At 43.1% G+C, this 23,265-nt stretch overlaps 1 protein-coding gene across 2 annotated transcripts in view; it reads left to right on the top strand.

Moving 5' to 3' along the window:
- LOC101168645 (striatin) overlaps positions 1 to 22,452 on the top strand; it is a 31,389-nt gene extending 8,937 nt beyond the window's left edge. The window contains exons 2-17 of one of the 2 annotated variants that reach the window (XM_023963687.2): positions 3,444 to 3,547; positions 7,094 to 7,167; positions 8,702 to 8,780; positions 9,646 to 9,804; positions 10,789 to 10,921; positions 10,994 to 11,147; positions 11,768 to 11,878; positions 13,805 to 13,948; positions 14,017 to 14,150; positions 15,706 to 15,881; positions 16,039 to 16,086; positions 18,446 to 18,567; positions 18,642 to 18,809; positions 18,886 to 19,026; positions 20,783 to 20,971; positions 21,049 to 22,452. In XM_023963687.2, coding sequence (XP_023819455.1) covers positions 3,444 to 3,547; positions 7,094 to 7,167; positions 8,702 to 8,780; positions 9,646 to 9,804; positions 10,789 to 10,921; positions 10,994 to 11,147; positions 11,768 to 11,878; positions 13,805 to 13,948; positions 14,017 to 14,150; positions 15,706 to 15,881; positions 16,039 to 16,086; positions 18,446 to 18,567; positions 18,642 to 18,809; positions 18,886 to 19,026; positions 20,783 to 20,971; positions 21,049 to 21,218 — 2,106 coding nt within the window. In that variant the 3' untranslated portion in view covers positions 21,219 to 22,452. The remainder of the gene's footprint in view (positions 1 to 3,443; positions 3,548 to 7,093; positions 7,168 to 8,701; positions 8,781 to 9,645; positions 9,805 to 10,788; positions 10,922 to 10,993; positions 11,148 to 11,767; positions 11,879 to 13,804; positions 13,949 to 14,016; positions 14,151 to 15,705; positions 15,882 to 16,038; positions 16,087 to 18,445; positions 18,568 to 18,641; positions 18,810 to 18,885; positions 19,027 to 20,782; positions 20,972 to 21,048) is intronic. The other variant, XM_023963688.2, reaches the window with a different exon arrangement.
- The last annotated feature ends 813 nt before the right edge of the window (positions 22,453 to 23,265 follow it).

Here is a 23,265-nt window from a genome sequence, read left to right as displayed (position 1 = left end):
TCGTATTTTGTTCACTACTGGTCTGAGTGAAAGACGGAGGTTCAAACCTGTGTGTTTTCTTCTTTTCTTTGCTTCGTGGCATTTGCTCTTGTTGAGAGTAAATGAACTTTTTAAAATAGTTTAAATATTAAGACTTTTTTAAAAAATTTTTATTTCTAGTCCATATTTTAGTTTGCGTCGTGTACACTTGAACTAGAAGGCGTCTGCATTGAAAATGTATGCAGGGCTGATTGTGTTTTTTTGTCACAACTGTGCTGAGATTAGGGCTGCACGACACTAGGAAAACTTGTGAAATTAGTGATTGATATTGCAATGATGATTTGGCTTGTGATACATGAACAAATGGCAAGACAAAAAACAAACAATTACATCAGTTCCATTTTACTGCAACGGTTTTTATAAATAAATAAAAAAGAAGCCAACACAAATTATACTGCAAATTATCTCAGTAGAAGACCGGTAGGAACTTTTATGTCGAGCAACAAACCAAAGAACAATGGTCTGCCTTTCTGGTAGTATTGTCCAAAACTAATGTAGGTAGTATGCGCTTTGGCTCTTTTTGAAAAGCCAAATGATTTCTCTGCCTTTGCATCCTACCTGAGTGAATATTTTACTCTGGGACTTTCTTGGTAAGGAAAACCGGCATGCATGTTCACCGACATGTTACTACGTTTCCTGTTGTACTGAAAAGGCCCTACTTGAAGGGATGCAGAGATACTTCCTTGCAGACTTGGTTATATGTAGAAATGCAGTTTGGTGGAGTTTCCAGCATAACAAGGGCTCTTCCTCACTGTCTGTCACTGTTGACAGCAAGTAGAAGCTCAGCTTCTACAGTTGGTGACAGATGCATCACAGAGGACCTTTGGAGTGGGCTGTCTGGAAAATAACTACCCAGTGACTTTTTAGCCTTCTTCAGGGGAGCACTGGGTGTCATTGATCACGCTTGACGCCGTCTTTTGGGATAGAGCACATGCCGATATCACGACGACGATACATTTTTGATTTCCTTGTGCAGGTTTAGCCCAAATCCAATCATTACTGCAACAAAGAAAGCTTCCCTTTTAGATGATTTAGATGTTCATTCTTGTTCACTGCAGCTTCTGAGCAGATCATCTGGCAAAGTAAATGAGCGGCTTCCAATTTTATTTCATGTTTAATTTCTACAAACTTGAGCTGGTGTGATGGTCCAGCTCCAAAGGTTCGCCCCTTGATATTTCAGATGTAACATCGATCCCATGAGTTGCTTTCCAGCTTTTTAGCTTTGTTCTCTAACAAATGTACTTTCGAGTTTATTCTTGTGTTTTCCTTCATACCTGGAAACCGACATTTGAGTCAAGGTTTTCTTAAATGTATTCTTTTGTCTCACTGCGTATGGGTTTATGTTGCCAGGCTGTACATTTAAAGCCAGCTTGAGTTCCCCGACTCGAGTATAGGATACTTCAGGCTGACTGAAGAACTGCAGACTATAGATCTAATAAGCTGAGTGATGGAGGTGTTGTGCTGATGCATCTTTCTTGTATCTTCAGTTCCTGGCATCTGTGCGGACTCTTAGTGTGTGATTAGTGCCAGCTAGACGCTCTCCAGTCCAGCACTTTAAATGCTAACTGCTTTGGAGCGGTCTGAGGCAGCTCGAGTTCCTGTGCAGACAGCTGGGCTGATGTAAGGAGAACCTCTTTCTTAAAAAAAGTGCAGCCTTGCATTGCTGTCGGGACGCGGTGCCATTTCTGATCCACCTGGAGTCATAACCCCCCTACATCTGCATACATATTTAGGGAATGAAAAGTTTTCATTTCACTAAAGATTTGGCAGCGCTTAAATTCTAGGTGACAGTCAACATTGATGTGATGCAAGCAGACACGCAACTGCATGGAAATTTGGTGGATGTAGTAGCGGTAAAAGTGGGTTTGTGGTGAACATGTGGAGTCATGGCTGCAAAGACAATATAATAAATGCATTTGGGATTTTATTACAGCTTAGTTCTATTTTTATTTTATTTTAGAGCAAAATGATTTAAAAAATAAAATAAAATAATCACCATGTGCTAATATTCTTAATCATCACAAAAAATTGTTTAAATTTAAAAACCGTAATTGAGGATCTTACCACTCCAAAGAAAAACATATATTTGACCACATTGTAAGAAGAAGGAAAACCTTTTGTTTTTAAAATAGCCTACTTTTTGCAATGATGTGAGCTTTTTTTAGTATGTTTGTCATTGTACAGACTTTCCAAGAAAAAGCTTGAATGAAAAACTTAATTCTCCACACATTTATCCCACTTCACAGTATCTTCTTCATAATCGTATCAAGAGTTTCTCCGTTCAGCTCTGGAAGTAAAACGTCCGACATTTGTGTCAGGACACAAAAACTACATCTTTTTTCCTTTTTGTTTGGGACTGTGATGGGAAATCCAAATTCAGTTCAATTCAATTTTATTTATATAGCCCAAATTCACAACAACAGTCGTCTCATTGGGCTTTGTACTGGTAATTGTAAGGTAAACATACAATTAAAAAGGATCATAAATGCATAGAATTCAATACATTCAAGACATAGAACGCGTGTCTCTGGCTTCAAACTTTGACCAAACGGGGACTCTGATTTGGTAGTGGCGTGCGGATGGCGTTCCCTTTTATATTCACGGACGTACCAACTGTGTAAAAGTTGATCATGAAGGAGAAATGAATAATTACAGTTGGTGCCCAGCTGGAGTCTTTATCAGAATAGAGCTGTGAAACAAAAAGCCTAGCGCAAATTTCTGCCAGATACGTACCGCTTCAACATTCACTAAACCTCTTCAAACTGTAGGTACAGACATGCGCTAACGCAGAGGAAGCCCCTACCTACTTTTCTAGTGTGAATATGCAAAATGCCTGCCACCTGCCCATTGCGTCCGCAGCTTCATCTACCCGTACGTGTCATTTCATCACCTTAATCATCTTCACCTGTTCTGCTTGTAAAAAACGTCAAAATGCCGTCTCTGCTGGTGGGATTTGCTCCTCGACTCCTCTGCTGTAGCTTGAGTGAGGAGCACTGCACCGCCCCCCCCCCCCCCCGCCCTTATGGGACGTGCATATGTTTGCATGCATGCATGTGTGCGATGCCGCTATAATGTAATGCTGACTCAGAGCGAGTGCGTCAACAGCTGCTGAAGAGAGACAGCGGTGGGTGAAGGGAGAGGGGCCGGTCGGTGTGTGGGGGGTAGATTAAAATAGAATAATAGAGATAGGCTTTTTATTATCCGTCATGCCACACATTCTGATTTGTCCTATTTCAGTTTTCACTGAAGTCGATGCTTTGTAGCTGTCAGCCTGAAGGAGCTGTCAGGCCTTTTGTTGGTGGCTTATTAAGATGCAAAATGCCAAAGCCGCATCGGCTCTATTTTTACACAAAAACATCTGATCACGTCTTCTTTCTTTTAACGCAACATCCTTCTGCTTTCAGGCCCAAATCGCATTCCTGCAGGGGGAGAGGAAAGGTCAGGAGAACCTGAAGAAAGACCTGGTGAGGAGGATCAAAATGCTGGAGTATGCACTGAAGCAAGAGAGGTCAGTTCTTCCTCACAGATTCTTCACTCTCAACACACCTGAGCTTTTCACCATCTAGGGTTCTTTTCCAGTGGGTTAGTACTGGATTTACCATGTCGCCATAAAGAGGGGAGTTTTCTACTCCTCCCTTATCAATCATTGACCAATCCTTAAATATGCGGGCGTCTCTGCTATTTTTAATGCAGATTCTATTCATAAGGAGGCTTTCACATGGCCACTTTGGTTATATTTCAGCAGAGATTCCCTCTAGTCCAGCTGGTGAGACATCTCTGGACAAGAGCATTTGTTGGCATGAAGGCAGCTTTTGCTATGATTGATCTCTATAGAGAGGGGGGGCAGGAACACTTTGGACTTCACTTACGCTGCTGAGACAAAGATATGCTGGTAAACCATGTGACTCTGAAGTCATCCAGTGCATCAGTCAGCCTGAGTCAAAGTCTCAGCTCAGCAATAGTTCTAACGGTAGGAGGATTTATCATTGTTTTTTGTTGTCACAGAAACGACTCACTGTTTTAATAAACGCACATAGTCAGCCATTTTTGACTACCGTAAATTCCGGACTACAAAGCGCACTACAAAGCGCACCCGATTACAAGCCGCACCCACCCATATTCACGTGTTTGACTGATTTTATACATACACAAGCCGCGTCAGAGTACAAGCCGCGTAAGTGATAGCCAATATTGTCATCCTGACAGATCACGCCCAGCATCCCAGAGTGAGTGCAATTCATTAACACATTGTGGGTGGTGCCAATTTTGCCTCTGGGTCACGTATTTAAGTGTATCGACATCTGACAAACAGCATGGACCTCTATTCTGTTCACAAGTCCCTCAGTTATGGTGTTTTTATTTCATTTTTTTTTTTTTACTTATTGACAATCTAGGTATCTAACATAAAATTACAAACAGTAACCATATAATCAACATTACATCCCTCAGTTATAATGAGGAAATTTACATCCGCGATTCCACATTTCCCATGAGTCTTAGGGGCTAAAGGCGGGGCCAACGCCCGGCTCGCCATTCTGTTGTACGTGTTTAAGAATTAGCAGCAGTGCATGGAGGGGTGAGCGGGAAAAGCTCTCCTTCCGCTTGTGTCGCAGCAGCGTTATGGGAGTAACAGGACTGGTTAGAAAACACAACGGTAAAATAAAGCAGCGGCGACTGAAAAGCGCGCGCCTCAGCGCGATACGCGCGCCTCAGTGCGGCGCGTGCGTCAGAATTCAGAAGCCTCTGCACTCCGCGGACGCCTCTGCGCTCCGCTCCCGCCCCGCGCGCTCCTTGTCTCCCCTTCCTATCTACTCCGACACCTCTGGCCAGGGCAGCTTCAAGGAGGAGCGCTTCGTCCCCGTTGCGCCGGTGGATGGAGCAAATCGTTTCTGTGCAGAGCAATCGGACTTAAAACTGTACGTTTTGTGTATGCGGGGCGGGTGCGTTGTTACGTGTGGGAGCCTTCAGACTGCCATCGGCCCCGCAGCTCAATCAGCAGGAGAAGATGTCTCCAGCTCACACGGAGGCTGTGAGTTTTTCAAAGCAAAATTCCGCTTTTACGGTTTACTTAGAAACCGTAAATGGAGTGTAAATTCACTCCATGCGCTGTTCTCTCCGTCACGCAGCAAACCGGCTTTTCCAAACACGTTGGTGACGGTGGACTTTTTTACGCTGCTTTTAACGATTGCTTTTAACTTGAAAGCTTCATCATATTGTAGCGGCGATCACGTGCACGTTGGGTCTAATGGCCCCAAAGGATTCTGGGATGCGGCCGGGCATGCGTGTTTCGTTTTGTTGAACCATGACTGAAGTGTCTAAGACCTGAAGTCAAGGCCATGCTGCTTGGCTGCTAAGAGGTGTGTTGAATAAAAATGCCTCGTGCTTGGTGTTAGATAGAGAATTCAAACTATTCACTGAGTTTGAAAATACGTACATGGCGGCCGCCAATTAAATCCATAAATTAGCCGCGTCACTGAAAAAGCCGCAGGGCTGTAAGCGCAGGAAAAAAGTAGCGGCTTGTAGTCCGGAAATTACGGTACTTACAAAGAAAAAGTCTGTTCAGTTCTGTGAATGCAAGCCCCAGTAAAGCATATTTATAATTTTTTGAATGTTTTACAGTATAAACACATCTTTAAATACCGAGGAAAATTGTGTTTTTGGTGTTTTTAACATGTTCTCGTTGCGTTTTTCTGATGATGGAGGACAAATATAGAGAAAATCAATCTTAAAATTACATTTGAGGATTTTTTAAACCAAATTGCTGTGAATCAGGAGCAGAAGAAAACAGGCTGTTAAAAAATTTTTTTATATGTAATGTAGAAAATACGCTGGGCGGGGCCACAAGCTCCCTGCTCCGCCCCATTCTGATCATCCACCTGTAAACAAATAGATCCACGGACGTCTTTGTTTTCCTCGTCTGAGCTGGGATCTAAACTGCACGGCTGGATAGCTACGATATTGCACTTGTGATGTTAGATTAGGGATGTCAGGGACTGTAAGATAGCATGTAAACAGAAAGCTCTCTGCAACCGGAGGGAATGGGTGGGTGGGGTTGCTCTTCTTTAACGTCCCGCCCACAATTCAGAGGTGAATTTCTAATGAACTCCTGTTGCTGATCGGAGTGGGTTTTTTGAGACTCTTGTTCATGGATTCCTCATGTTTTGTTAGCATGAAGCTATTCCTAATATATATCGTTTTTGCTTTTCATAATGAAACCAGCCTTGAGAGAGCGAGCCATAACCCAGTATTACTGACACTGTGCTGGTTGCTAAGCAACCGGTCACATCTCTATGGCGTGTAAAGGCAATATCAGAAATGGCTTGGTGATTGTTGGCTGGACTCAGTTTTTGTGCATTTCATTTTGACGGGGGCGTTTCCTGCGTTCCCTGTGCATCTTGTGACTTGGTTTTACCGTGAAATCTTTCTTCTTTGCTGTGCAAAAACGCAAGAATTAAAGGCTTACATTTTCTGTCATAAATCAATTTGGGGATTTTGATTTGAGATCAATAAAGTAGTGAAAAATGTCGTATCTTGTGCATCTTTCACAATCCAAGACAGAAGATGTCAAAAGCAGCATGAGTATCTTGGAATATTCCTGTTTTTTTTCAAATGTGTAACGCCAATCAGTGCAAATCATTCTTTTTGATTTAGTATTGTGTTTTAAATCTAAATCTTTAAAACTGGCTTCCCACGGCTCCATGATCCCAATTCACAGCTTCAGTGACTTTTCTGCTCCTGAGCGTCAGCCTGCCAAACGAGCCTAAATGTAGACTGAAGGCTGTTTTTGTCCACATACCTCTGTGATGACAAAACATCCGTGGAAGCTGTTCCAGGAAACGTTTTAATGCTTGTTCTTTTGAGTTGAACGTGATTATTTGCTGCTTTATTCACATTTTTGAGCAGGAAAATCATTAAAAATGAAAATGATATGATCCTAATTCTGCTTTACTTTAGCTGTAACACAGAGCAACATATTTAAGCTGTAAAGCAAAACATTTTTGTTCTTTTGCCGAACTTTTTGTTCGTTAAATGGCCTTTTCTTTCTATGTTTTAGAGCCAAGTACCACAAGTTAAAATACGGGACCGAGTTAAATCAGGGTGACATGAAGCCTCCGAGCTACGACTCAGGTAAGTCTAAGGTGTTCGCTCACCTCCTCACAGTAAAGGCTTGAGCTCACATTCCTTAAGTAGCAGGATTGTACCTCATTTAGATGTGTTCATGTTGAATCTTGTTTTACTTCCATGCAGTAATTACCAGAGTTGTGAAAGAGCAGGCGTTGTTGTGTATAAACCATAGACAAAAGTTTGACGTTTTTATTATTTTACATACTTTTGGTTGATATTTTTGAGTCCCCCCAAAAGAAACTTGAATAGTTTCACCTCTGAAGGGTTTTATTTAGCTAAAAATGAAGCAGTACAGCATGTTTTTGTCTATTAGAAGTGTATACTTTCCACATAATTGTGAAGCATAGCTTCTGCTGTCACGGTTCCATGCTTATGTGCAGTAGTTTGCCTTTTTTTTTTACCTGATTCCTTTCTGATTGCAGTTTAACTGGCCTCTGGATTTGAAGCAGTTCTGATAATTCTGCTCATCTAAATTCATGAAGGCTGCTCTTAGCCCTTGAAGTGTTGATGGAGCAGGTGGAGATGTTGGATGAAAGGGGGGGGTGGAGATGGGAGAAAAGCGGAGGTGGGCGGTGTTGCTGGTCTGCCAGCTCACCTGTCTGCATCCTTAAACATCTGAAATAGGTCATGTATGGAGTAATATTTATGGCACAACGTTGCAAATGAAAATATTCAATCTTTGCTTTTCTTTTTGTTTTCAATTTTTTATTTTCTTTCAAACTGTTTATTCTTGCTTTCAAACACGTCACGCTAAACCGAAACTTGTGTGAGCAAAATCACAGATAGTAAAAAAAGGGAGATGAGACACAACAGATGTGAAAAAAGATGTGTTGCAAATGCAAAAATATTTATTTATTAAAAAAAAATATTATAAGATTTCTGAAAACAAAAAGGTTTTTTAACCAAAACAAAATTTGAAAGCAAAAATAATCTTTTGTAAGCAAAAAATAAATTTGAAGGCAAACAATTAAGGTCAAAAGGAAAACAAAGTTTGAAAGCAAAAAAAAGTATTTGTAAAGCAAATAATTTTATTTGAAACATGGTGGCATAAATATTACTCCATACTCTTGGAGGCTTCTGTGGTTCTCAGATCAATCCCTCCAACAGACGGACACAAATCAGTTATAACAACGCTTCTGTTCTTTCATCTTGATTATACGGATTTAATATGAGAATTAAAACATTTTTAAGTCACAGAGTATGCAGGTCAAATATTTGAAGTTGTCAGACGTGATGAAAAAAATGGGGTAATAGATGGCTAAACGCCTTTAGAAATTCCTGTTTTTTGTTGATCATGACCAGAAAATCTTAAAACTAAAATGTTCTTCCACATTTTCTATATTGTGTCTGTAAAATAAAGAAACTAATTTGTTTCTCTTGGGGGACAAAGCATTTATTTAGAAAGTTTTAATAAGTGTTTTTAGCAAAGAAAGAATGTGGAGCTGTGATACCAGAATGTTCTGACTGCATCTGCGCAGTTGAAATGATGTCAAACTTGTTTTTGTGGAGCTTTTATTTGGGTCTTTCTCTCCCAAAGACGAGGCCAATGAGAACCAGACTTCCGGATCGCTCAACAATCAGCTGTCCTGGAAACAAGGCCGGCAGCTCCTCAGACAGTAAGAGCACACGCCCGCATCCCCACATCCCTTCTGATGCAATTGAAACGGCTGTAATGATGCTACGGGATACCAGCATCTCTCTGGAACTGCGTCGTCATTGGTCTCAGCCACATGGGGAGTCAAAGTGCAGGAAAGAGCGCCCCCACATGGCGGCTGCAGTCAACACTGTCGTTTTCCCATCATGGACTTTGTCTGTAAATGAACATGCCATCATCGCTCAGCCTCACACATCGTCTGCTCCAACGCGCCAAATAATGAATCCAACATTGTATTTGCAAGTCTGTGTCAAATCAGTCATCTGTTTCTGTCTGTGGGTTATTCCTTCTCTGGCGGTGCTGTGGCGTTCTCCGTCCCCTCAGGGTGGGGGTCACTTTTCATGGCTCTAGCTCTTGGTTTGAAGAGTTTTCTTCTTGTCTTTAGATTATTTAAAATTCAAGACTGTCTGTAAATAAGAAAAAGGGAAAGCCTTTTTTTTCCCATTTCGTTTTGCCTCAGATTTAAACACTTGTTTTTGTTCGTGTGATGCCTGAGAATCCAGCACATGTGGTTCCTTCACACTCTGTTTGCACAGAGGAGTGTGATGTGCACACGGCCCGTCACAACACTGGTTTGTCAGGAAGTGAAGTGTTCAGGCTGTGAAATGAGTCCTCGACAGGAGCAGAAACACACCCAAATCAGACTGTTGTCTTTTCTGCAAAAGCGTGCTCAAGGGGTTTGGGTCAGTGGTTCATAAATGTAGGTGTGGAGTAAAGAGTCCAAATTGTTGCTGGCCCGTGCAGCTTTAGAGCTGAGCAGAACTTGAACCAATCTGGAAACTTCTCAAGGTTTTCCAGTGATTCTGAGATGCGACCTTTCTTTCCAGGTACCTGCAGGAGGTGGGATACACAGACACCATTTTAGATGTAAAATCCCAAAGAGTTCGGGCTCTGCTGGGACTTGCCGGAGATGGAGGAGGCAGGATGGAAACTGAGCCTTTGGTGAACGGGACGGACACGACAACAAAGGGCATAGGCACCAAGGGGTGAGTACAGTCCATTTGAAGACCCACTCTGATGTAAATGGCGTTTTAACATGTTCTTGTTGCAAATTTCTGATGACGGAGGGCATAGTTAAAGAAAATTTAGCTTAAAATTGCGTTTCTAAATATTTCTTTAACCAAATTGTCGTGCAGCAGAAGCTGATCGTAGAAAATACACTGGGCGGGGCCACAAGCTTCCTGCTCCGCCCATTTCTGATCATCCACCTGCAGACTCATCTGAGCTGGAATCTGGATCTAAACTGTGAAAATGCGTCTACTTCTGCTAAAGCCTTTTACGGTCTCCAGATTTAAAAAACAATAATAGCCTCTTAAAATGTTTATATTAATGAAAAAGAAATGTTAAAGCTCGAATTCTGCAAAGGACTACAAATGTTTTCTTCTTCTTCTGTTTATTTTGTCAGGAGTTACAGCGCCACTTACTGACACTGGATTAACACGTTATTAACGGCTAAAGCGGCTGCAGCAGTCTTTTCTTCTACAAATAACAAACAAAAACCATCAAACAGAGAGAGACTCCACGCCATGCGGCGGTCATTGTATCACGCATCATTGCGATTTTCATCGTTTCCAATGACAACAATAAATGATTATACAGTGTTGCATTTAGGGGACGTTCTTTAATGTTTCAGAGGTGTAATTCAGTTTAAGGAAGCTCTCCGTTGTTTCCAATACCTGCAGTCACGTGTTTTTTATGCAACAGGATTCAACATTTTTCGTGAAAAGATGGTTAAAAATGTACAAACTTATCGTAGTTCAATCAAGACAGCTTTTCTTTTTTGTATTTTCTGCTGGTTGAAATGTTTTTAAAAAGTTTCTAATGGCCATTTGCTGAACCTCCCAGTGATATTTTTGTTCTTCAAATTGGGAATCCTCGTCAGAAAAAATAAAAACTAGCATCTATCTAAAGCTCGATATGGCGAGTCTATGATGGTGGTTTAAATGAAACGATCTGTGGCTCCTTTGCAGGAAATCTGAGCTGTCTGACCCCAGCGCCGTGCTGGAAGTCTTCAATTTTATTGAGAATGCAGAGGATTTGAGCGATGAAGATGAGGAAGAGGACAGCGAGGGAAAGGGAGTTACCAACGTAGAATCCAGGACGGTGAGGAAGCCACTTTCATCTTTGCATCACGCAGTGGGAGTGCTGTTAGAGAACAGGCTGTGTTGCCTCTAGATCATGAGGAAAAAGCCTCCTCCCTCATCGACCAACATGGACACCAGTGAGGACCCCGACACCAACGCCGTGCTGAAGGTCTTCGACTTCCTGTCCAGACCCGATGAGATTGACACTTCTGAGTCCAGAGGCACCGGCGATGGGACGGACTGGGGTGAGTCACAGACTGACCACGAACACAAACTGATAAATCCAAACCCCTTCAGCGAGAAAAGGATTCATTCCAACTCCGGCCGCTGATCTTTTAAATTTGGGAAGTTTTGACTCATAGTTTGTTGACTGCTGGTGAGGTTCCGTCATTCATGTGTCATTCTGTGCTCATAAGTCATGATGTGTCTGTTTAACACGCAGTTTGTGTTCTCTTCCACTGTATGTTCACAAGTCCAGCCTGTGACACCAACATGTTTCCACTCGTCTGTCGTCAGATCGCCCAGATCCCCTCTGAGCTTCGCTGGTCTTTAGCTGGAGTCAAAACAATCAGCTTGATGTCATGCTGGGTTTAATCTTTGACTTTAGCCACAAAAGACAATTTTATCTCAAAAGCTGAAGTCAGACATTCCCCACCATGACACAAACCTCTCTCAAATCCACCTCCTTCTTTCTGCCAGCAGAAAGAAAACACAGAGGAGGGTCAGGAGAGGCCCGTAGCTCCGCCCTCCTCGTTTATGAAATTGATTTGAATCTGAAAGTCTCAGAGCGTTTGCAGCTCTCTGTCTGCAAGGACCAGGGCAGTTTCTCAACAGCCTGTCGGTCTGGTTTTGTCCCCTTGTGTAGAGAAGAACGAGCAAGGCTCCATTTCTGAGGCCTGGGACGTGGCCCCGGGCCTGATAACCCAGCTCAAGGAACAGTACAAAAAGGATCGCAAGGGGAAAAAGGGGGTTAAGAGTAAGTCCTGCTAGGTATTGCTGCCTCCCTGCTTCTTCTCATTCTGCAGAGCCTAAAGCCTTAGTCACAACTGAACCTGCGGGTGGAGACGGGCTTCCTGCGGGCGAAAAATGGTCAAACCTGTACGGGTGGCACCCGTCAATACCTGCTGCAGTCTGGCCGTTAGACAGGAGGAAAATGGACAGAGTGTAGTTTGTGTGGACATCCCATGAACACTTCTGTATCACCCAGTGTGTGCAGCACTTATGCACAATTAGTAAGGAGACTGTACTGGCACCTTGAATGTGCCGTGACGACACTGTAGGACAGCATCACCTGTAGGTTGTAAGTGTGTGTAACTTACATTATTGCCACACATACACACGACAATGGTACGTCCCGTTTTAATGATGCCCCTTGAGGTCCTTGTACGAGCCTCAAGGAAGCTGCAAGATAAAGAAAATTCTACAAAAACTTTGCATTTCTGAGTATTTCTTTAATCAAATCGTTGTGGAAAAAAAAAGCTGTTTGGAAAAGATTTTTGACGGAAAATTTGCTCGCCGGGCCACAAGCTCCCTGCTCTGCTCCATTCTCAGGCGAAGGGTCTATAGATGCATTCGTTTGGGTTGCTCCACGCCAACTTTCCCGCCCACAACTCTGAAACTCTGTCCTAAATATCGACACGGGTTTCTTTTCTTTTTTCATTTTGGCTAAAAACGGTAAAATCCTGATCAAAAGAGCACTGGGAACACTCTGAAACCCGAAAGCCGAAAGCCTCACAGCACCCGTACAGGTCAAGCCCCCCAGTGTGACTAAGGCTTTACTTTCCTGAGAAACCAGCCTCAAATCCAAATTGGAGCATCTTCACTGTTTTCTCTGAGTTTCTTCTGTCGCCGCTCCTCGTTCTGCTTCTCTGTCCTCTTCACATCTCATTCTTCAGACCTCTCCGGTGCCTTCAAAACCTGCATCTGTGCTCAGGATTTCTTTTGCCCTTTGGTTGACCCTGGTGCATGCCTCATTTCAGTCTTTCATCGCCTTATTCTCATCTTCACGTCATCGTGCTAACCGTGAAAGATCAGACCGCCGTGCCACAGTAGCTCTGTGATTGCCGCCGTGGTCCTCATCGGTCGGCTCGGCTCGCGTGGAGAAGTCGTGTAGCCGCTGATGTTCTGCCGCTCGATAGCAAAATCAGAGCTTTTCCTGTGACCCGCATGGATGACTCATTCAGCAGCCCACAGATTTCACATTTCTGACACCCAGTCTCCGCTCTCCTTCTGCAGCGACTGCTCGTGACATCAACACTCACTTTCTCACCTTCCTTCTACGCTGTTTACACAGCCCCCCCCCCCCAAGAGTGTGTGGTTTTTTTTTTTGTGGGTGTTCGGACGACACCATGTAGAGTTTCTGTTCCTGCGATTTTTGTCTGTTGCAGCTCCTCATAATCCATTTCTGCGCCGTGTTCATACCAGCCGTTAACTGCTGTTATTTATTGCTAAAACTGTTGTTAGATTTAAAAAAAAAATAAGCTGGAATTTACAGTTTTGTGTTGCCAATTGCACCTTTGTTTGTTGAGCATCACAAGGAAACTTTCCTAGGTCTCTGCTGGTTGCTTAGCAACAGCTCTGAGCCGGAGGAAAGTGTGTCAAAAGGACAGACTGAGCGGATCGTAGTTTTTGTCTCACGCACTTCTGAAAGGATGGCAGTTAAAACGTACAGATTCAGGTTTAGACTACAGTGATTCTCCACACCAGCGGCTTTAAAGGCAAATGTACCTTTTGAGTAGGTTTCACTGCTTTTCTTCAAACTTTATCTATTTTTCTTTCTTCCCAGTCCTTCCATCTTTTCATCTTTTTTTCTCTCAGCTTGTTTGCACTCTTTTTCTCTCGTCTCCGTTCTCCATCAGTATGTGTTGGTTCTGTTAACCGGTGTAACCCCACCTGTGAACAGGACCCAACCGATCCAAGCTGCAGGACATGCTGGCCAACCTGAGGGACGGCGAGGACATGCCTCACATGCAGCCTCCGTCCGCCCCGCAGCCCCGACCCAGCGTGCCCCGCTTTAACGAACACGAGGGAAACCGGCCGGATGAAGGTGCCTCAGAAAGACCGCCGCCCCCTTTCTGTTTGAACTTTGGTTATAATCAGGTTTCCTCTCCGCAGTGGAGACCCTTGCTTTCCCGCCCACCTCAGGGACGTTTATTATGGGCGCAGACGAAGCTATGAAGAGCGACCTGGGACTCGGGGAGCTGGCCAGCATCACCGTGGCCAACGAGGTCGAGAGTCTGGCATACGATGTGAGTGAACTGTTCCGGTTTTTCCGGCCCGAATCGTTCACAAGTCTGCGTTTAGCGGGTCAACCAGACAACGGAAAATAGCATCTCTTCAGCCATTTTACCCCTATGAAAGTAACAGTCCACCTGGACCTTTTCTTCTTTATTCATCACATAATATTTTAAATTGTTTTTCAAAATAATTTCATCCCTGACACTATTAGATAAATTGTTACAGATCTAAAATGTTCTAGATCTGTAACCTGAGGCTCTGGAGCCACAAGCAGCTCCTTTATTACTCTATCCTGGCAATATAAAAAATTATAGTTTTAGTTTGTTTGTTTTTGCTAACTTTGTTTTATCATTTATGTACACATTTATGACATCACTGAGAGAAGTGATGGTAAAAAGTTCAGTCTGCTGTCAGAGTGGTTTAAGATTCAACATGTTCTTTTCTTCTGCTGCACAACAGAGTCTAGAGAAGTTCTTAAAGATTCTCTAAAAAATAAATTAAAAAAAGCTGTATTCTACACTGATCTCATCACATTTATATTTGATAGTAAGAGGAGAAAAAGGATGACAGTGATTCGCCAAACTCTCTTGCCTTTGTTTAAACCAAAACTGCTGCAGCAAAAGGATCCTATTTGGCACACAGGATGTGTTTTATTTTGAAAGGATGGTGTATATGCCGGTGTCAAAATAAAAAAGGGAATGAATAAATAAAGTTAAAATAAGTTAAAATTCTCAAATTTGAATGGTGTAAAATAACTCTAAACCCCCCCCAAATGAACTGATTTCATAGATGAAGTGATCCGAAGGTTTTGAGTTGAGGCCCTGATAAAACACTGAGTAGTTAGGAATATGTTTATTTCTGTTTATTTGATTCTATTAAAGGCATTTTGATAAGAATGACGGTATCAGACTGTGGAACAAGTGAACAAAACCATGAAGCTCAGAGACGCTAGTCTGTCTGGCGTTTGGCGGCTGTTTGCACTACATCTCCCATGATGCATTGAGTTAAAGTGACAGTGTCTCAGCGCACAATGAGCCTTTCTTTGTTAAACGTCTTGAAACCACAACGAACACATATAAAACTGTTTTTAAATCTTCTAAATTAACTTTTATTACATCTTTTAGAAAAAACAGCTGCAGCTTCCAGCTTTTTCTGCCACAATTGTCACAAAAATGCATGTGAGATCATGGAGGGGCTGTAAATCAATACAGACTGAGTTTTTCCTTTTTTTTTTCTTTTTTCTTTTTTTTTTTGGATGCCGCTAGGTTTTTGTCAAGGATAAAGTGTGCCGTGGCTCAAAAAAGGTTGAAACACTGGTCTAGATGAACCCGCACAAGTAGTTTTGTTTGTGTAATTGATTTTATTTTTGTTCTGCAGCTTCATGAAGTGCAAATATAAAATACATTAACAGCGGTTAAACTCTCATTTTCTGTTGGTGACGGTGTCAGAGTCCTCTTGCTTTTCGTTTTTGTTTTTTTAGTTATAAACATTTGAAAACACAGAGTGGAAGGAAAAATCTGTTTGTTGTCTGACCTGGATGCTGAGCGTCTCCGCTTTGTTTCTCAGATTGGCAACAATAAGGACGCGATGAGGAAGACGTGGAACCCCAAGTTCACCCTGCGGAGTCATTTCGACGGGATCCGGGCGCTGACGTTCCACCCCGTGGAACCCGTCCTCGTCACGGCTTCGGAGGACCACACGCTCAAGATGTGGAACCTGCAGAAGACGGCTCCCGCCAAGAAGTAATGTGTTCCTGCTTGAACGACTGAAAGGAGCATCTCTGCTTTCGTTTGCCGAGCTTTGGTTTAAAAATCTGTGTTTTCCACCTTCGTGCGTGGAAAGCTCTGCCCACGTGAGTGCTGCTGTTTTCTGTCATAGTAATGAATGCTCTGTCTGCAGGAGCACATCTCTGGACGTGGAACCCGTCTACACCTTCAGGGCACACAGGTAAAAAGCTCATTTTAGTATCCAAGTTCTGAATGTAACAAAGAAAAAACAGCAAACAACAGATTAACTACATTTGAGATCATCTAAGTCATTCCAGACCCCCCCCCCCCCCCCCCCCCCCAAAAGGTCAACTATCTAAGCTGTATTTAGATTATAGAATCAATTAACTGTACAAAGTGTGAACGTGGAAAACGGCGGTTTGAGAAACAAAAAGACTAGAACATCTGCTGTAAGATGAGCAGGAACTGCAGCCAAACAGGGCGGAGCTGCGGTTACAAAAAATGAGGATTGTCATCATCACGTTTAAAAAAAAAAAAGGTATCAGAGCCAGAATGACTGAGGAACAGGTGTTTGTTTCCCTATAGACGTCGTTGGCTACTTGGATCCAGCGGGTACTTCCTGTTTGGAATGTCAGGGGGGGCGGAGCCACTCAGTCCGGTTCTCTTATACAGTGAATGGTCATTGTGCAGACGCATTGAGAGAGCTAGCAGCTGGTTGTTGCTCAGCTTGGGCCTGTGGCGTGTTGATGATGGGGTCACTGGGTGGAGTCCAAACCGACGGGAAGGAGAATCTGATCGTTCTCCTCCTGAAATGTATGATATTTTTCTTATTTGTATGGAGACAAAAGGCCTGGGCTGCTTTGAAAAAACAACAAAAAAACAATAACTCGGTCTGAATTGATCCAAGCTTAGAAGCAGATCAACAATCGATCCATAAAAGAAGAGATCGATCTTTTATGCCTTTCTTTCTCCAGTGACCTAACAGCATAACAGGAGTAAAGCCAAAGTAAGCTAGCTTGATGCTAACGTATAATGGAAATTCCCATAGGACGGCTAATGCTAACGCTTGTTTGACCTAAACACACATTGCTGACTAAACAGCTTTATAAACTCACAGGCAGGAATTTAAGGACACTTTTTTTCTTTCAAAGTAACCATTTTTGGTCTAAAGAACATTTTTTGGCTCAATCTTCTAGAATCAAGTGGAATTCTGCAGCATGAGCTCCACCTAGTGGCCAAACTGAGACGCCCTCTGGGAAAGACAATAATCTGTTATTAATTTTTGTTAGAGCTTCTCCTTATAACACCGTATGCTGTTAACGATCTCTCTGGTTTATATGTTCACTAAAAATATCCACAGTATGTGAACTGTGTCAGATTAATATGGATTTCTTCAAAACACTTCTAGATTGTTGTTGTATTTCCCGACACATACAGTGATCCCTTGCTATAACACGGTTTACTTTTCACGGTTTCGCTACTTCACGGATTTGCATCGTTGCATTGTGTTCTGCATTCTGATTGGCTAAAAAGTCACTCCACTTTTTCTCTACCTGTGCGTCAATAACGTTTCAGTTTAATATGTACACGTATGTAAAACAGCTTGCCAAATTTACAACACGTACGTTCAAATTCTCTTGCAATTTGGAGTTTCTCTAAAACCCATAGAAAAAGAGCGACAACAACTGCCTATCACTATGTTCTTCTCCCGAACAAACACAGCTGCACCGCGGGCTTCAAAAGAAGAAAACACTGCAGAGTGGAGTCAGGATGCAGCGGCTCAGTCTGTAGAGCAGTGAAATACACTTGAGTCACTATTTGTCTGAATGTACTTTGTATTTTTTTCATAATCCTTTTAAAATTTCTCCCGTTTAATGCAATTACTCTCGGGTCGCGGTGGGCGGGGCTAATCTCCGCGATTTGAAGCCTTCTGTTCACGTTGATGATTAAAATTATTATTTGACAGTACAGAAGTTATTTGTTGGAAAAAACGTTTCTAAAGTACTTTTATTTGTGAAACAAATGCTTGAGCCTGTAAAATGGTTTGTTCTTTCTTTTCAAAGTATAATAGAGTTTTTAATTGTATAATACTTGTTAAAAAATATAGGTTTCTACTTCACGGATTTTGCCTATCACGGGGTCTTTTTGGAACGTAACCCCCGCGAAAAACAAGGGTTTACTGTATGTCCAAATGTGTCCATCGTATAAATTTAGAGGAGCCCTCTGTGTCCTAAAATGACCTTTTAGCAGAGTAACTGAGCGCATTCGGACATCAAACGCGTCTTTACATCTTCCCCCAAAGATGGAGACTGTTGGGGGGGGGTTTAGTTCCGCTGATTGTGGACCTGACATTTAAAGCTGTAACCTTCATTTGATTGTTGAAATCGTTGGAGTTCTCCAAAGTCCCTCTTATCTATTCTTGGTGGAAAATAAAGGAAGTGAAGCTGAGTGGTCCAGCGTCCTCCGCTGTTTCCTGAGCCTGTTTTTTCATTTTAAAATTTTTATTTTTTCTATTTTTTAAGGTATTTATTTTGGTTTTTTTTTGGGCTGCTGGGTAACTTCTCATATGTCATTGAAAGGGGGGCGGTGGTCTCTGTGGTGATGAGCAGCTCGGGGGAGCAGTGCTTCAGCGGAGGGCTTGATGGCACCATCCAGTGCTGGAACACCCCCAACCCCAACGTCGACCCCTACGACTCCTATGGTATCTTCCATTTGTGCGTTACGGACCCCGGTACGGTCGGGTTCGGCCTCACTGACGGCTTTTTCCCGCCACAGACCCGTCTGTGCTGCGTGGCGAGCTGAGCGGACACACCGACTCGGTCTGGGGCTTGGTTTACAGCGGCGTGCACCAGCGCCTCCTCTCCTGCTCCGCAGACGGCACCGTGAGGCTGTGGGACGCCAGCACCACCTCCCCCGCCCTCGCCGTCTTCAACGAGAACAAAAGTGCTGACTTGATTCACAGATTTTAGCCGCTTGACCTCCGTTCAAACGTGCTGAAAACTGTACATTTCTGCTCTAGATATGGGAATTCCCTCCTCCGTGGACCTGGTGTGCAGCGAATCCGCTCATCTGGTCGCATCCTTCACAAACGGGGAGATCGGCATCTTCAACATGGAGACCCGCCAGCTGGTTCTCAGCCTGGAGTCCAACTTGGAGGCGGGTAGGTTTGGACAGTTTCTAGAAAAACAGGTGGTGGTGTTTTATCGCTAAAATTCCTTCAGTTTGTGGAAAAATCCAAATATTCATTCATTTTTAATTAACCAAAATCCCACAGCTGGAAAAGACTTTATACCCCCATCTAGTGTTGACTAGTGGCATTACACTCAACATTTTTGTCAGTTTATGGTGACATGAAAAGATAATTTAATAGATATATTTACAGTTTTTATCGAAATAAATATCATTTAATGATAATTGTAAACTATAATGGGAAAAATGTATGTTTATAATAGTAAAAATTATAAATAATAGGTCAACCTTTGTGTTCCAGAGTTGAGCTTAAGTGCAATAAATTCTCCTAAATATTACATTAAAATGTATTTTTATACAGTGGTAATTTTTTAACCTGCAGAATTAAACAGGGCCACATGTTTACTTTTTCTTTGCTATATTTTTATATATAACTAAAAATTTACATGGTGACAAATCAGGATCACCTTAAAGTGAATGAAAAACCAGATTGTAAAAATTTAATTTAATTTTGAAAGAGTTGTTGTTTTTTTTATGCCTTTATTTATTATGAGCATATAAAGCATAAAGTAACAAACAAGCAAATAAAGTAATGGTACATATATGTACACACACATCTAATGATGTACCCACACACACACACAAACACACAACTCAAAGATGGAGGGAGAAGGAAAACAAAAATATGTTTTTATTCCAACCCCTCCTACACATTCATAAGGTAATATTCTATATCACTGGTGGCTTCTTCATATATGAAACCATCAGTTTAACATCACCACCAATGTCTGCCACTCAGCTAAACTTATTACAAAACATATACATCCCAACGACTTTCTAAAAAAAAGTCTTTGTGTTTTTACTGGCTAATTTTTTTGCATTGTGTAAAAAAACTCAACTTGATTTAAGGATTCAATTATTGCCATTTTCAGTGAACAGAGCAGTTTCACTGAATAGGAATTTGCTGCTGTGCTAATGTGGCATAAACACTAGAAACACTAGAAAAAATGAACAACAGTAAGCAAAAAAAAAAAATGACAATGATCAAGGTGCAGGTAGTGGACTGGTAACTGGACATAGATAAAAAGTGTTCATGAGTCGGACTGCAGAGGGAAAGAAACTGTTCTGGTGCCGTGAGGTTCTGGTCCTGATGGACCTTAGCCTCCTGCCTGAAGGGAGTGGCTCTAGTAGCCCATGTCCAGGGTGAGACGGGTCGGCTGCTATCCGACCTGCACGCCCTCCGGGTTCTGGAGACGTATAGGTCCTGGACAGATGGGAGGCTGCAGCCAATCACCTTCTCAGCTGAGCGCACGATACACTGCAGTCTGTTAATTGATAATTAATTAATTTGACAGAAAAAATGAAAAAAAAATATATAAATCTAAAACTCTTACCAAATGGGAAAAATGTTTTTTATTTATCTTTCTCTCTCTTTTTGGCTTCAGTCCTAAATTTAATTTCAATTCAGGATTTTTGTTTTTGATCTGAATTTTACTTGGGGGCGGGGCTTTGAGCCCATCGGCTAACAATTATTTAGTTATTTTCAAACGTATGTATGTCTTTCAGGTTTACAGTGTGTACTTTAAGAATTTATTTTGAAGATGAGAAAACTATTAAACTATATGTAATGTTTAGAGCCAGATCAATGTAAATATGTCCATCTACTAACCGATGTTGGGAAAAGTCGTCCCTCACTCCTCCTCTTTTTTCAATCTTTTGTGAACCAGGAACTTTCTGTCACATCAACAAGGTCCTAAGCCATCCCACGCTCCCCATCACCATCACGGCGCAGGAGGACCGACACATCAAGTTCTTTGACAACAACAGCGGGAAGCTGATCCACTCCATGGTGGCTCACCTGGACGCCGTCACCAGCTTAGCTGTGGACCCCAACGGGCTTTACCTGATGTCAGGCAGTAGGTTTCCCGCCCCCCAAGTACCGCACCTTTGGTTCAGCCGCAGGTACGGCGCCTGACCTTCTCTCCCTCCACAGGTCACGACTGCTCCATCCGGCTGTGGAACCTGGAGAGTAAAACCTGCATCCAGGAGTTCACGGCTCACAGGAAGAAGTTCGAGGAGTCCATCCACGACGTGGCGTTCCACCCCTCCAAAGGCTACATCGCCAGCGCGGGGGCGGACGCTCTCGCCAAGGTGTTTGTATGATGCGGAGCCGCGAGTCCGTCCGCAGCCCTGCCCACTGACTCGGACTCCCATAATCAGGGACCAACGGAGACACGGCAGGGGGGAGGGCCCTCGGACAGGGGTCCAGCCCCGCCCCGCACAGCCCGCTGTCGGACCTGCAGGCTGCGTCGCCTCTGACGGGCTGTGAGCTGGCAGGGAGGCCAAGCGGAAGGAAGAAAATAAAACTGCTCCCTCTGTCTCCCACCCATCATCCAGGCAGGCCTGGGTGTGAGCGGCCACCGTGCCCCCCCCCCCAGACTTTACCACCACAGACGAGCGGCTCAGGGCAACTGTGAGCAAGGAGGGGAGAAACGAGCTCTGAAGCCCCTGCTTTCTCCCCCCTGTGGCTTCATTCTAACCCCCCCCCACCCCCAAAGACAAAGTTGGACCAGCCCCTCCCTTCACTGCGAGTGTTTTCAGACTGCCGGGCGGGGCGGGGCGGGGCGGGGCGGGGCGCTTCTTCTCCTCTGCTTCCCAGACTGACTGCTCGCTGGTCTGCCTTCGTGTTCCTTTTTAAAAATGTGCCTTTGCTTTAAAAAGGTCTGGAAAAAATAGGATTTTAACAAGCTTCTTTTGGGCGGGGGGGGGGGGCTGGTTGTCACGATGGTGTTGATTTTAACATTGGATGTAAAATTACAAATGCTTATAATAAACAAAAGCTATATTCAGTCTTAAACTTTCCTGTGCGGCGTGAGTTTGAGTGCTCATTTTTGATAAGTGCGGTTGGGGGAAAAAGAGGTTTGATGCATTTCTGAGGCCGTAGAGAAACAGATCAGTAAATATATTTGCCTGCTAGATTACCTGTGGAGCGCAGAAGTCGAGCGTTTTTTTGCTGGGATCACAGCTCAGACTTAAATAGACGTCAACTTTTAGGAGCAACTTATCCGATTTTGGCCAGTTTGCTGTTGTTTGAACTGAATGCTGTGTACCGTATGTAGATCTCCCCAGCTGTGTTGGACACGCTTGACCACGATGTGATGTCCTGATATCTACATTAGTCCGGTGTTTAGCCAGAATTTAGTGCAGTACCGTGGGACTGTTTTTGGAAGAACAGGCTGACCATTGGACGTCCTCCTCCGTCTGCAGCTCGCTGTGAGCCGAGGACGGACGTCCAAACTGTTTCACATGGAGACTACAGCTTCACATGAGCCATTTTCTCAGTCACTGGTTTGTACATGGAAGTATGTTCTAAATAAAACCTGCTGTAAAATCTTCATTTGGCTCAAAGGTTTGTTTTTTATCACCAAAAGACCGGGTTTGCACTAGATCGAGTGACTCCGCCCTCCCTGGCGTTCCAAACAGGAAGTACCAGCAATACGGAGGGATGTGTTTGTGTCAGTGTGAGAGCGTAACACTCCCACCTTCAACGCGCGGCATCAAACCAGCGCATTAGTGAACCACAAGACACTGTATGTGCACCACGATCGGATCAGCATCACCTATCTCGATCGGAAGGACATTTTGATCTGAATAAGTCTGATCAGACCGACTGTCTCAAACGGCGTGTTCACATGACGCACTTTTATTCTGATCAGGCGTGTATTCAGATTACTTCTGTCCATGTAAACACAGCCAATGACTCCCATGTTAAACTCGTCCTCTTCCCCCCTTAAATAAACCCTTTTAATGCTTCAACTTTTTATTTCATCAGTAGTTATTTGATTCATGACAACTCTGGGTGGAGTCCTTTTTTTTAAAAGTTTCTTTATATATTTTTTAATTTTTACAGCGTTTAATTTCTCTTAATGAGGGGGCGCGGTTTCATGATTGACAGATGATGTTCGCGGTGGATTCTGGGAACAGAACTTGCGTTTTAGCCCGTTTCTTCGTGTTAGCTTTAGCATCTATGCTATTAGGTTTGTTTGTCTGCTGTTGGGCTGTAAATTGTCCTAAAACGCTCACTGGGAGTCCTTTGTCCCTTTATTTTAACCGGTAAGTAATAAAAAATTACTTTATATTCAAAATAAATAAACCATATGTATATCTCTTTTCTTTATAATTAATGTTACAACATTTCAAATTTCTCAAG

This window comes from Oryzias latipes, chromosome 15, assembly GCF_053564925.1.
Source record: "Oryzias latipes strain Hd-rR chromosome 15, Olatipes_Hd-rR_3.1".
NCBI lineage: Eukaryota > Metazoa > Chordata > Actinopteri > Beloniformes > Adrianichthyidae > Oryzias > Oryzias latipes.
Note: the sequence above shows the minus strand (reverse complement) of the source record. Positions and strands in the feature narration are given on the sequence as shown.